The sequence below is a fragment of the Camelina sativa genome, chromosome 11, assembly GCF_030686135.1.
Source record: "Camelina sativa cultivar CO46 ecotype springtype chromosome 11, ASM3068613v1".
Taxonomy (NCBI): Eukaryota; Viridiplantae; Streptophyta; class Magnoliopsida; order Brassicales; family Brassicaceae; genus Camelina; species Camelina sativa.
In genome coordinates this window covers 8,594,419-8,609,044 of record NC_141890.1, presented here as the reverse complement: position 1 = coordinate 8,609,044, position 14,626 = coordinate 8,594,419, and the positions used below count along the sequence as shown (strand labels likewise).

At 38.4% G+C, this 14,626-nt stretch overlaps 3 protein-coding genes across 3 annotated transcripts; all 3 read left to right on the top strand.

The window, feature by feature from the left end:
* Positions 1-1,600: 1,600 nt before the first annotated feature.
* Positions 1,601-3,694, top strand: LOC104727782 (dof zinc finger protein DOF4.6). The gene is made up of 2 exons (XM_087474645.1): positions 1,601-1,998; positions 2,410-3,694. Exons 1-2 carry the CDS (start codon positions 1,975-1,977, stop codon positions 3,451-3,453), a joined length of 1,068 nt encoding a protein of 355 aa, XP_087330771.1. The 5' UTR covers positions 1,601-1,974; the 3' UTR covers positions 3,454-3,694.
* Positions 3,695-10,172: 6,478 nt separating this feature from the next.
* On the top strand, positions 10,173-13,136 carry LOC147933766 (uncharacterized). The gene is made up of 4 exons (XM_087472320.1): positions 10,173-11,064; positions 11,112-11,258; positions 11,376-12,202; positions 12,369-13,136. The coding sequence occupies exons 1-4, from the start codon at positions 10,173-10,175 to the stop codon at positions 13,134-13,136; spliced, it is 2,634 nt and encodes an 877-aa protein (XP_087328446.1).
* Positions 13,133-14,584, top strand: LOC147933765 (uncharacterized). Its single transcript, XM_087472319.1, has 3 exons — positions 13,133-13,971; positions 14,025-14,077; positions 14,280-14,584. The coding sequence occupies exons 1-3, from the start codon at positions 13,133-13,135 to the stop codon at positions 14,582-14,584; spliced, it is 1,197 nt and encodes a 398-aa protein (XP_087328445.1).
* The last annotated feature ends 42 nt before the right edge of the window (positions 14,585-14,626 follow it).

Genomic DNA, 14,626 nt, shown 5'->3' with positions numbered 1-14,626 from the left:
TAATATAATTATGGAGATTGTAAACTTTTGTTATGGAAAATCTGTTGTATATCATTTAAATTTGAGAGATTCTAGCATCCATAAAAATAGTTTTGGAGATTTAATGGGTAAAAACTTTAATGAGTAGAGTTGTTTGGAAAAATCGCAATGTATAGATGTTGTTAAGATTTTATGGCAATAAATGTAACAAATCTTAATCAATTTAAGAAAGTTTAGTATTTGAGTTTCTCTGCAATGTTATTTATGGAATTGTTTTAGGAGTTAATGTTGTAAAAAAAAATTTAAATAAGTAAAACTTAAAAAGCATAAAGCAAAATGTACTTTAAAAATGTTAATATAAATGATGATACATACATAAAAGTTAAATTATTTATTATGTATCATATCATTATAATCAATTGGTAATAAGTACTACATAACTAACGAATTATCTTCACTTCCAATAAATGTGAAACATTCTAACAATTTTTTTTTGATAAAAAACCTAGATATATAGACATATTTTACGTGTAACAATATCAAAACACACATAATATTAATCTACTAAATATATTTTTTTGGCTCAAAACTGTCGAAACACTATTCCCCATAACTTTCTAGAAACACTAATTAAGAAATGTTCTTTAACCCAAAAAAAAAAACAGTATATGGGTAAAGAAGCCACTTTCCGTGATTTTACTACGAAAAGAGCAGTCGACTTTTGAAACAGAAGAAGCGACCAATCTACTTTAAAGTTCAGGCATTCAAATCAAATTAGGAAATTTTGATGTACTATATATATAGTTTACAATTTAAAGAACACAAGTGAAATAGTTGTGGACGTTAAGACTTAAATATCCAATACCTAACTAATGACCAAAATTTTCAACCCGACTCTGATTTTTCAAATTTGAAAGTTCCCTTGAACTGAAAAACAACAAGTGATGTATATATATATATATATATATATATATATATATATATATTAAACAATTAAGAAACTGATAGATGATGTTTTATCAGATAACACACATATATTGATAGTCAAAATATTTCCAAAAGCATAACCATAATTTGCTTGTCGAACAGGATTTACGTTTGTAACTTCTTTTAGGAGTTAACGCGTTGCTACTGTTTTTGTTTTTTTTTCTTCTTCTAATACCTACGAGAATCTGATTATGTTCTGCACTTATGCTAGATTTTTTTATTTATTTATTTTTATGTTGAGTCAAAAATAGTATTTAGATATTGAAAACGACAAACTCAGTTTAATTTTGATTAACATCCAATTAGTATATAATAAATATTAAAAATATAAGATAGTATTTTTTCTGAAAAATAATGTTATCTTACAAGTTCAGAGACAAAATTGTGACGATTTTGGAAAAGAATAACATTTTTTAATTCACAATCGCATAATTAAAGAATCTATAATAATTAAGTTATTGTAATCAATTTAATTGAGAACTTGATTTTTGGTAATGAATTAAAATGAAATGCAGCCTCATCACTATTTGTTTTATTGAAAGAAAAAAACATTCAGGCTATATGTAATTGTATGTACTTCCACCTAATTAAGCCTTCCATGTTCTAAATAATGTGGAGAGTTCTTTGGCAAATTATAGATGAGTGAATATATAATATAAGCCCATACATACATGCTTATAATAAATATGGACGCGTACTAAAGCATTTGTTTATTTTTCAGTACGACAAAGATTCCCACTCGGAATGTTTTATTAATCTTATATTATACAATTTGTTCTCTCCCTCTCTCTCTCTCTGTCTAGTCTCTACCATAAAGCAAATGTGATCAGAGACAAGCATACAAAGAAGTTCCCTATTCAAAAAAGATTTCTCAGCCATCAAATTTTTTCTTTTCTCTTCATCCTACAAAACAAAAACAAAAAAATAGTTTTTTTCTTCCAAATACAGAAGTCAATTAAGAAAAAGAATTATCAGTTTTTGTTTTGGCTGATCTGAGGAAGTTCATCTATGGATACAGCTCAATGGCCACAGGTATACACAAACACATATATATATTCTTACAACTCAATATGTATGTGTTAGATCGTTTGATATATCTTGGCTTCAGTAGATGATCTTAACTTAGAGTTCCCTTTAAAGTTTTTTTGGATCTTCTTCTTTTTGATGTTACTCTTCTCTTCAACAGTTTGGACCTTCTCCTTTAATTTAATTATATGGTTTTTTTTTCACTTTACCCTTTATTAATTTGCTTTTTCTTTTCTGTTTTTTTTTTTTTCATTTCTCAAATATCTCAATCATTTTTATCTTGATGAAAAACCCATTAATTTTTTTATAGACAGTACATACATGATAATTATGTATTTACATATACTTGTATATATATAGCAAAGGTTTTTGTGTTAATGTTTGGGAGAGTTTTTTTTTTGTGATTTTGATGATCAGGAGATTGTAGTGAAGCCCTTGGAAGAAATAGTAACAAACACATGCCCAAAGCCGCAACCACAACCACTTCAGCCGCAGCAGCCACCAACGGCTGGGGCCGTGGGTGGAGAGAGGAAGGCAAGGCCAGAAAAGGACCAAGCTGTAAACTGTCCGAGATGTAACTCAACCAACACAAAGTTTTGTTACTACAACAATTATAGTTTGACGCAGCCAAGATACTTCTGTAAAGGTTGTAGAAGGTATTGGACCGAAGGTGGTTCGCTTAGGAACATTCCGGTCGGCGGTGGCTCAAGAAAGAACAAGAGATCTCACTCATCGTCAATTTCTTCTTCTTCTGATATTAGTCACAATCACTCGGTTTCTACACAACCAGCTACAAAGAAGCATCTCTCTGATCATCATCACCACCACCTCATGAGCATGTCTCAACAAGGTTTGACCGGTCAAAACCCTAAATTCCTTGAGACGACCCAACAAGATCTCAATTTAGGTTTTCCACCACATGGGATGATCAGAACCAACTTCACAGACCTCATTCACAACATTGGGAACAACAGCAACAACACCAACAAGAACCACAACAATAACAATCCGTTGCTTGTTTCATCATGTTCTGCCATGGCAACTTCTTCTCTGGATCTCATAAGAAACAACAGTAATAATGGGAATTCTTCAAGTTCTTCGTTTATGGGATTTCCAGTTCATAATCAGGATCCAACATCCGGAGGGTTTTCAATGCAAGACCATTACAAGCCTTGCAACACGAATACAACACTGCTAGGGTTTTCATTAGATCATCATCATAACAATGGATTCCATGGAGGGTTTCAAGGAGGTGAAGGAGGAGGAGAAGGTGGCGATGATGATGTGAATGGAAGGCACTTGTTTCCTTTTGAGGATTTGAAACTGCCAGTTTCTTCTTCATCAGCATCAGTCAGTGTTGACATTAATGATCATCAGAAGCGAGGAAGTAGTGGTGGTGATGCAGCCGCTACATCTGGTGGGTATTGGACTGGGATGTTGAGTGGGGGATCATGGTGCTAATTTCTCGGCTTGATTGATGAAGTTAGTACTATTAATGGTTAATTATTGCTATTTATTTAATTAATCAATATGTTCTTAGTTTCCCTTTCAATTTTCTTATTGGTGGGTTTTTTTTCTTTCTTAACTTGGATTTAAGGGTATTATTGGGGGTGCATGCATATTGAATGACTTTAATTTGTTTTGAGTTTTGTTATTGCTAACACAGATTATTAATGATACATTGGTTGGTCTTTTGATGTTCCTTCTCTTGCTAATTCTATTTTTTTCATGCCATCCATTCACCAAAACTATTTAAAAAAATTACATAATGAAAAATTCAATGCAAAAATATGTTCTATATATAGTGTGCAATTTATTATATGCAACAGCAGAGTATGTTTTTTTCTCTTTTGGTCATACAACACATGGATGTCATTTTGTTAAAGAACAGGTACAATTTTTTAAAAATTAAGAGAAATTAAAAAAAAAAAAAAAAGAGACAGGTAAGGTCTGATGACTTTCACATGATCATCACTAAATACACTTATCTATTATTTATTGCTAAAGATGGTTTAGCCCTACCATCGCAATTAATTAGTAATGTATAAAACCATATATTCCAGTTAAAACTTTATCTAATTATAAATTATTGGATTCGTTTGATTTCGGACCAGAAAGACAGTTGATTGGGTTCGTTTTACAGCAACAAAGAAAGGTACCTAACTAATTAAGTCGATGCATTTTGATTACATATATGATGAATATATATGGGCATGAGTGAGTGTGTTTGAAAAATGTTGATCTCATGGATTACTTATGATTCTGAAAACAGTTTTGAAATGAAACAATAATAACAAAGCGTACATGTTTTTGGTTTTCCATGTGTTGTAGAGAGACCGAAGTGGCAAAAATTTAATCAAAAATCCAAAAATTGAAAAACAAAGGGAGGGAAGAAGAAGAATAATGTGAGAGACAGACAAAGCCACAAGTCTAAGGACTGGAGAAGGTGGGCCCCCACAGAAACATTCTCCTTGAAATCTGTGTGTTTGAAATTATACATCCCACTATGGTTTCAGCTTCATCAATCTAGATCTTGACCCTTTTGTTTTTTGTTGTTTTTTTTACCTCTACTATTTATTTAATATTTTTTTTTCGTATCTATCTACTAATTATACTAAAAAGACGTACAAATATGATATAGTTTATTGAAAACTAATTCTCAGTAACAAAAAGGAAACGAGGCTGAATAAGTGAACAGTGAACAGTGAACGTGTTGTTTCACAGTCTCACTATATAAGTTATGTTCAAAACATCCAATAAAATTTGGAATTTCACTTTAAGGAAAAAAAAGACATGAGTCGAACTTTTATGTTACAAAACCACACCTGTCAAAGGGCAGTTGAGAATATTTCAACTATCAAAACAGGAAAGATATTAGCTGCATACAAAAGTTCTGTATGTTATAAACTGTTAGTTGCAAGGAATAATTCAGATCTTATACTAATTCTTTTCACAATTCTGACATAACTGATAACCCATGGCTTAAGTTTATTCGACAAATGATAACCACACGATCATTATGACATTATCTACAATCAAAGGCGCAATTATATATACAACAACAATTTGGATAATCTCAAAAATCACTTTTCTCTTTTGTATTTAATTTTTATTCATTCGTGGGTTTGTAAAATGTATATAATTTATACAAAAATAAAAACTGAGAAAAAAAGAAAAAGAAACGAAAAAAGGAAGACATGTCATGTCTCTGATCAGTTGAATTTATTCCGAATGCTGAGCCATCTGCCCTTAATCGTCCATACTGTAAAATAAACACACTTTAGTTTAACAAATTTGTTAATGAGATTATTATGGCATCGAACAACATAGACATCAAGGTCAATGGACTTATAGGTGATGTGTTATGGTGGCCACTATAAAAAGAAAGAGAAAAAGAATCCGACCAACGTTAAATAATTTTGTCTGAAAGTGACAATGACTCGACCTTAAGAACATACTTCTACACTAAGTTTTAAATTCGGTGTGCTTGTGTTGAAGTATTCAAGTATGGATGTGATCTTACGGATAAGTTCTAGTGGAGAGTAGAACATTGATATAAAAAAATAAAAAATTGACGTCAAATTAAGTTTTCTCTCAGATTGTAGCTCAACAACTTCGAATGATACAACCACGTCCATAAAATTAGTTGAATCTTTATCCAAATTTTCTCGGACACTTTTAGTTTTCTTTTGATTTCTTCTTAATTTCTTTCTAGTAGTCAGTTCTTCTCTATAAAAAGCCGTATTGATTTTGAAACCTAGTGCCACTAATTCAAAGTTAACATTTGATCAATTTTTATATGTTTATGAGCATATAACTTGAACATAACTGAGATAGGTTCTAATTACGACCGAATGATACAATCTTTAAGCAGAGTTTAAATTCCTATCACATTTGTACTAATGTTTTTATCAAAAAAATTGTATTTATGTCAAATTGTCAATTACTTATATTTTAACAATTGTAGGTCTACAAATATATTTCTAAAGTAGATTCCAAGTTGTTCGGCAAGTGGAGTATTATAATTTATAAGATGATAGGATGGACCATGACATGTAATGTTACATACTACATAGGGTAAAAGAATATATGTTAGAAACTTAGAATATATGTTACATACTACATACTACAAATATATTTCTAAAGTAGATTCTTAAATTTCAAAAGAATAATAGCTAAATCTCAAGTCTCAACATCATGAAAGAAAATAGACAAGCTAAGGGAAAGTATTTCGTAACTTAAAGAATTGATATGATGGCGATATAGTTCGAATATCTAATTAGTAAAAGACTTCCACCTCATTATTCAACTTTTCATTCTTTCTAGTATATATATAGTTTGGTGAGAAAAAGGGGTCAGATAATTTGGGGAGGAAGATATAATCACCATGCAGATCGAGTATCGTAAGATATCAAAAAATGAATATGAAGTGAAACCACAAAACTTATCGAGGTGCTCTATTAAATGGGGAAGAGAATTGGTGTGGAGCATATGCGGTTAATATAGAGATATGCTCAGTGTCATTGGCAGAATTATGGGGAGTATTTTATGGTTTGTTTATGGCTTGCGAGCGCAAGGTTACATCTGTCGAGCTCGAAACTGATTCATAAATTGTTGTTGGGTTTCTAAAGACAGAAATAAGTGATGATTATCAGTTGTTTTTTCTAACTTGATTATGATATGACTTTATTATAATAATAGTTTATATCTTAGAACGACTTTTTTTTTGTTAAACATTTCATTAAACTAAAACCTTAAAAGAGGATTGTTCATACAACTTAAGAGCAAATGAGTACATAAAAGGGAAAGATAGAGATGCATAACTTTGAAGAGCTTGTTAGAAGACTCATGTAGTCTCTATCTTCCCCTTTTCATGTACTCTTCCAACAAGATGCATAATTGGAGGGAATTTTTGTTGATGTCTTGTAGGATTCTAGATTGAAGGCAAGCTTCAAGAGATCCTCGACCAACAAGTGGTCACAATTAGCTTGTGCGAATGACGCCAAAGAGCTGTTGATAAGTTGCTCCATGAAGGAGGCTAAGGGTGTAGGGCGGGTTCCAAGTACCGGTAAGGTTTGATGGGAATGGTTTCTCCATAAAGGGATAGGTTTGTGGGATTAAACAGGAGCAACCACAAGACCAATTCTCTGCTAGAACATCATCGTCTTTTATTGAAGAGGCTGGATAAATAAGCTTTGTGAAGGAGTTCTTACTCAGACTATGCTTCACTACCGAAGCAAGGTCGTGGCCACATTCACACCATCTAAGGGTCGAGTGAGAGACGAGTTCAAAAAGCAATCTAATAATGTGCACATACCTTGTATCTTTTGATGAAGCTATAATCGGAGATCGCATTTGGTGGGTAACAAACTGTAACAAAACAGGTGGGTCCTCCCTCGCATGAAGCCAGCGACCATGGAGGTTAAGGAGTTTCACACAAAGCTTGTAGTCGGTGCTACACTGGAAAGAAGAGGTACACCCGAGCTTACATCCTTTATTCGATTGAGGGGACAAGATAAACATGCCATAAGACTTCAAGCTTTCACCAAACATATACATAAGGGTTTCTAAAACTAGGGATCTCAAGTGTGTAGAGCAAAGTCGTAGCAAAGATGATGAATTACTTCTCAGATGAAGTCTTCGGCAAAAGAGTTTGTAATCTTGATACAACCATCTGCTTAGGCTTGGCAAACAAAGCCTTGGATCAAACCCAGATGTAATAAGACTTAAGGTTAAAACCAACCTTATGTCGTTCTTCTCCACACTTCGTATTTCATAGATACTAACTTTCATATTGCATAAAGAAGCTTTTAAGGTTTTGGGATTTAGAAGACACGGGTTGAAAGGATTAAGAGTATACGGTAATCACCGCTCCTTGGAGGCGTGATCATAATGCCGTTCCTCTTCAACATTTTATTGGTGAAACGACGAGAAGAGAATTGACGATCTAGTCTAATTCTTGGTTCAGAAATCCTCAAATAAGAGTTGTGAAAAGGGGATTGAGTTCGAACCTGACATGTGAAGGAGATTAGGTAGTTTCCTTTGACACTGCTGAAGGCGGTAACTGATTTGTGACATTTGCGATTTATAATCCGGGAGTAGAGGTTCAGCCACCTTGGAGGTGAGACTTGAATTGCAGGTTTAAGCTCCTTCAGCGAAGAGTTCTCATCGGTCCAAAGCTGCAGTAAGGTTGTGGACCATTCAAATCAAGATATGTTGGTTACCAGGTTGTGATTCGCGTAGATGCAGAACAAGCTTAATCCTTTTTGCTGAAAACGGGGAAGCACGGCGTTCTCGACCAAACAAGACGCAATATTGAGCCAAAAGAACTAGTAGGCTTGACATAATAAAATTAAAGAACCTGGTCCAGTCTGGTAGAAAATATATTAAAGCAATTCTGAAACTGGGCTGAGACTGTGAGCTTAATGGGCCGAGTCCATTAGAGGGAACCACCAGCTCGATTAGGGTAAACCCTTTCGCCGTCATCTTCCTCGCCAACAAAGGCGTTGCAACCATGTGCTTCCGATGAGGTCAGTGATAGGCGAGGAAATAGGGGCGTATAGGCGCCAGAGTTCTAGGTGGTAGATCGATGCAGGCTTCCGCTTCCGACTTTATAGGGAATTTGGATACTAGGGATTCATCTTCTGACAGCTTACCGGACGGCAAGAACAGGGCATAGGATAGATGGTTCACCGGAAACCATCTTCGTACTCTATCGCTTCCTGAGTCGATGGGTAGAGGCAGAGCTAAAGCGATTCCATTGCCATAACATGAAAGTGGAGAGCCACGACACTAGGAAGAAAACGAAAAGAGTAAAGGACGTTGCAGGAGATTTGAAACGTGGAAGAGAGATCTCGACGCCGACGAGCTGAAGCTCCACCGGCGTCAGAAAGATTTAAAAAGTTGTGTTTCTCGATAGTCGTGTCTGGGAGGATTTCGAAAAAGTGGTATGCTACTTCTACACTCATGTATATAAGAGAAGACTAATCGTCTAGTTAATGTCTTAGCAAACTATGTGTTTTTTGTTACCTTTAAGTTTATATTCCTTCGATTCTGCCAAGACATGTTCGATTGTAATCTTATGTTTTTGAACAAGTAAGGAGAGACTTTTGTCTCTTCTCTACACACAAAAAGAAAATAGTATAAATATTCGATAAGATTAATCAAGTACAATAAATTCGAGACAATTTTGATGATACCATTGACATATATCGATATGGTGCGAAAGACGTTGGGGAAAGGTGTGACCCTCGAGCATTTTTTTTTTTAATATGAGTGTGAGTGATACATTTATGGTTGTGGTGTAAAATAATTGTCAACGTACTACCAAACATTCAAATCATGTTCAAAATATGACTATAAGCTTCCAAAGACTTTTTCAGATCTTTTTTTTTGTTTCTCTCTCAACTTGAAAGTCGAACGTAGGGATTCATGTACAAGTGTAAGTCCGCGAAAAACTTAATCAAACCACGGTTCCCGAGGAAACCCTTTTCTCCACTGTTTTCCTTCGTTTCTCCGCCGCTCTTCGCCGTTTCTGGCCTGCTCCACCGTCGGTCGGTTCCTCGCCGACTTGTGGCTGGTCTCGATGGTCAAGAAGAAGAAACCCCGCCCAATTGTTCCTCTCCCACCCCGTGTTCCCCGTGGTGTGCCTACCAATGCTGCTCCCAAAGCTGCTAAAGGTGCTAGATCAGCCTCCTCCTTGTCCCCGTCGGTGACGAAACCTGCTCTGGAGACTGTAGGGCCATCCTCCTCATTACCTATCTCCATCCCCTTGCATCTCAAGCTGCTGAGACAGCTCAAGTCGAGCAGATCCCAGATCCAGATCTGCCGATTCGCCCCCTGTTAGGAACCCCTCTGCCTCGTCGCCTCAATCTCCTCCCTCTGGGGTGGCTACTAATGTCTCTAATGGCTTTGCAGACTCATTACCTAAGTTTTCTGGAGCCGTTGCAGAAGTTGACTCTCCTCAAGGTGAGGAATCCACTACCCGAGGCGCAATCCCTATAAAGTCTCGCTCTTATGCAGATGTCACTGGACTAGCTAAAGGATTGGCAAAGATAGGAAACCCGACAAAGCACGCGTCGAGTGTTCCATTTATCCTTATTCCGGATGAGAATGTAGTCGTGGCTAAGTAGCAGTTCAAGGACTACATCTACACTCAGTTCCATGGTCCCCCACCAGATATGGGGAGAATCATTGGTGTAGTAAATGCCCTCTGGGCTCGTTCGGGCCCCAGGATTTTCGTGCATCGCATTGGTCATGGCACTTTTCTCCTACGAGCACCGAATCCCCGCACTCGATCGATTCTCCTGAGTAGAAACCTCTGGAATATAGCTGGGCATCCAATGTTTGTTGCACCTTGGTCCCCTGATTTCACCCTGGAGAAGCCGCCACTTACTAAAGCTCAAGTTATAGTGGAGTTCCGCGGTATACCGTATCTGCTCTTCAATGATGAAAGTCTGGTTCGCATTGCCTCATGGGTTAGTGATCCTAAAGCTCTGCATCCAGAAACTGCTCGGAGAGAAACTTTTGAGGTTGCCAAGATTTTAGTGGAAGTAAATCTGTTGGAGGAGTTTCCCACCAAGCTCATTTCTGGGTATAGCGATGGGAGAGAGTTTCAGATTGATTTTAACTACCTGTGGCTTCCTCCCAAGTGCAACTCGTGTCATGAGTTTGGTCATATCTCTGCTCGCTGTCCCAAGGAACCTGTACGAACTGAAAATCCTGGAAAATTTAAGGGCAAGCCGCGACCAAAGAGCTCAACCCCTCGTGGAGGTGACACTTCTGCCCATTACCATGTTTCTCCGGCACATAGCAACTTTGAATTCCCCAATGTTGAACTGGATAAACATGCGTCTTCGTCGGTTAAGGAGGGGTCTGTTGAGGACCAGAGTCTAGATTCTTATGCACCTTGTGCGAATGTGAAAGAGCCGCCTGTGTACGCTCTGAGTGAGAAGAGTAAGGGTAAGTTTGTGCCTTTTGAGACTACCTCTTCTTCTACAACAGAAGTGGGACAAGGAGATGAGGCTCCCTTTATCAAAGTGAAGCGCAAGAATAGGAGCCGTAAGGCTGCGAGTACTTAATCCTTTATGTAACTATGTTTTTTGGATGGAACATTCGAGGCTTAAATAACCATAGGCGTCAAGAGATGACAAAAAGTTGGATTAATATCCACAAGCCTCTTTTTGGAGCTTTTTTGGAGACTAAGATACAACCTACTCACTCGGAGAGAATTCGTAAGGCGATCCCCAATGGTCGGAAGTACTTTGGTAACTTTAACAGCCACAACACAGCGAGGATTGTAGTTGTCAGGGATCTAAGAATTTAAGTCGTTATCTATCATGTATCTGCTCAAGTTGTCACTTGTGGATTCTTCCTTTTGGCAGAAGGTATTAATCTCACAGTATCCTTTGTCTATGGTTTCAATTTAGTTGAGAAAAGACTACCTCTTTGGAATGATTTGGCGTACCTCCACTCCTCTACTCCACTTTCTCGAAGTCCATGGGCGGTTGTAGGGGACTTTAACCAGATACTAAGAGGTGAGCATCACTCTGGCTACCCGGCTGTTGATGTTGATCTCCACGGAGTGAGTGACTGTGAGCTTGCCCTACAAGACTCTAACCTTTTCGAAGCTCCCACGAAAGGCCTTCCCTTCACGTGGTGGAACCACCGGGAGTCAGATCCTGTCTCTAAGCGTATTGACCATGCTCTTATCAATGAGCATTGGGCGAGGAGGTTTCCTGATGCTTATGCTGAATTTCTCGAGCCTAGTCAGTCAGACCATTCCCCGTACCTATTCTTTGTTCCCTCTCTGCATCGTCCGGTCAATAGGCCTTTCAAGTTCTTCTGCCATGTAGTGGACCACCCTGACTACGCTGCTGCAGTTGAAGATGAATGGTATGCTCCATCAATCATCGGATCTAGCCAGTTTAAACTTGCCCGTGCATTGAAGCTCCTCAAACCATGTCTCCGTACACTAAACAGGAACCACTTTAGTGGCATTACCTCTCGGGGTAAGGAGAAAGAATCTGAAGTTGCGGACATTCAACGAAGGTTGCTTTCTTCCCCTTCGGCTTCTTTGGCTAGGGAAGAGAATATAACATCAGAGGAATGGAACACACTGAAAATAGCGGAGGAAAAGTTCTTTTTGCAAAAATCTCGAATTCAATGGCTACAGCTTGGGGATATGAACACTGCTTTCTTCCACAAGACGGTAATTCAACGCAATTCTCAGAACCACATTCACTTTTTTTGTGGATGCTGAGGGAAGGAAGATCACATATCCTATGGAAATGAACAAACATGCAGTCGACTACTTCAAATCAGTTCTTGGGACCACGGATCTCCCGTCTTCGCCTACAACTATTGAATACTTGTAGGACCTACACCCCTTCAGATGCACGGCAGACCATGTTGCGAACCTGTTGCGGGAGGTAACAGATGAGGAGATACGTGACACTATCTTTGCTATGCCCTCAAACAAATCACCGGGACCAGACGACTACCCGGTTGAGTTTTATAAGTCGGCTTGGTCAACTGTGGGACAGGATCTTACTTCTGCCATTAAAGAATTCTTCCGTAATGGTCGTCTCCTCAAAGATCTTAATGCTACTATCATCGCTCTAATCCCAAAATCCCCTGAGGCTTCTTCTCTCGCTGACTTTCGCCCCATCAGTTGTTGTAACTTGGCTTACAAGGTTATCTCGAAGATCCTAGCCACACGGCTGAAGCCTCTAATACTACAAAGCATCTCTCCTAATCAGGCTGCCTTTCTGAGTGGTCGTAGCTTGGGTGAAAATGTCCTCCTGGCTTCTGAACTTATCCGCAATTATGACAAAGCCTCATGTAGAAGAAGCTCTCTCCTAAAAGTTGACATTCGTAAAGCTTTTGACATGGTTTGTTGGGACTTCGTTCTTAAGATCCTCGAGGCTCAAAACTTCCCTCCGCTATTTCGTTCCTGGATCAAAGAGTGTATCTCTACCCCTAGGTTCTCTATTGTCATTAATGGGGAGCTGGCTGGTTTTTTTAAAGGAGAGAAGGGTCTAAGACAAGATGATCTGTTGGTTTTCTCAGATGGCCCCCAGGGCTCAATGCATGGTATATATGAGATATTGCAGTGTTTTCGTTCACTCTCTGGGCTTGAATGAACTCTGCCAAGTCTGAACTGTTTCTTGGAGGGTTTGATGATGAGGAAGCTGTTGTAATCTCGGATTCAATCGGAGTTAAGCTAGGTGCATTCCTGTCTCGATACCTTGGATTACCCTCAAGCCCTACGAAGTTGTCTCTGGCTACCCTTCAGCCGTTTCTCCAGAAGATTACCAGTAAGTTGCACTTGTGGACAGCTAAGTATTTGTCCCATGCGGGGAAAATACGACTCAATGTCTCTGTTATCTACGGGAAAGGAAATTTCTGGAGTCAAGTTTTTTTCCTCCCAAAGGGTTTCTTCAAGAAGTTTGATTCTCTGTGTGCTGCTTTCCTATGGAAGAATGCAACATCATCTGCAAGAGGGGCTCGAGTGTCTTGGAAAGATTTGTGTAAAACTAAAGAGGAGGGTGGTCTAGGATTACGGTCTCTTGAGGAGTTTGCAACAGTCTTCAGGTTGAAGCAGGTGTGGTATTTATTTGACCACAATATCTTTGGTCGGCGAAACTACTGGTTGATGGAACCATCTCCTCGTCTGTCTTGGAACTTGAGGAATTTGATTGAGCTGCAACCTACTTTTAAGAACCTGATAAGGTGTCAAGTCAGGAATGGAATGCGAGCCTACTTCTGGTTTGACTCCTGGACGAGTCTAGGCCCTTTCATCAACTTGTTTGGTCTGTTGGGTCCCAGGGAACTTCGTATAAGCAAGGAAGCCACTGTGTGGGAAGCTACGCGTGAAAGACAGTGGTTCCTTCCCAATGCTCGGTCTCCTCAAGCGGAGCAGTTACACATCTATTTGTCCTCTCATCCCCCTCCAGATCCATCTCGCGGCTTAGACTGGTATCAATAGAGGCAATCCTCTGGATCTTTTTCTGGAAAATTCTCCTCTAAAGTTACATGGTTGCAAACTCGGGACGTTTCGCCGCGAGTACCATTGCACAAAGCCGTTTGGTTTAAAGAAGCTGTCCCATGGTTTTCGTTTATCCATTGGTTGGCTGCTCTTGGACGACTTAACACGAGGGATAGATTGAGGAACTGGGGATTGAGTGTTCCCGATGCTTGTGTCCTTTGCAACACCGGTCTGCACACACATGATCATTTATTCTTCCACTATGATTTTTCCAGAGCTATTTGGGTGGGGCTTGCAGGAAGGATCTCACCGAATCCTCCTACCTCCTTATCGTCAGCTGCTTCTTGGGTTTTGGGGATCGCATCAACTCCGCCCCACTTTGCCAGTAAGATTCTCAAACTTCTATTGCAAACATCCATCTATTTGATATGGAAGGAGAGGAACTATAGAATTTTCTTGTCTGAAGCTTGTACCCTTCATGCTACAAAGTCTACTGTCTATCGTACCATGTGCAACCGTCTCATATTCTTCTCGCCGGAGGATCCTGCCGCCACGGTCTCTCTCCTTGGTTACTATTTTGGTTGTATCTCTAGTCTATTCTAAGTGTGGCTAAGTTCTTATATTTTTTGTATAATGTTCTATTGC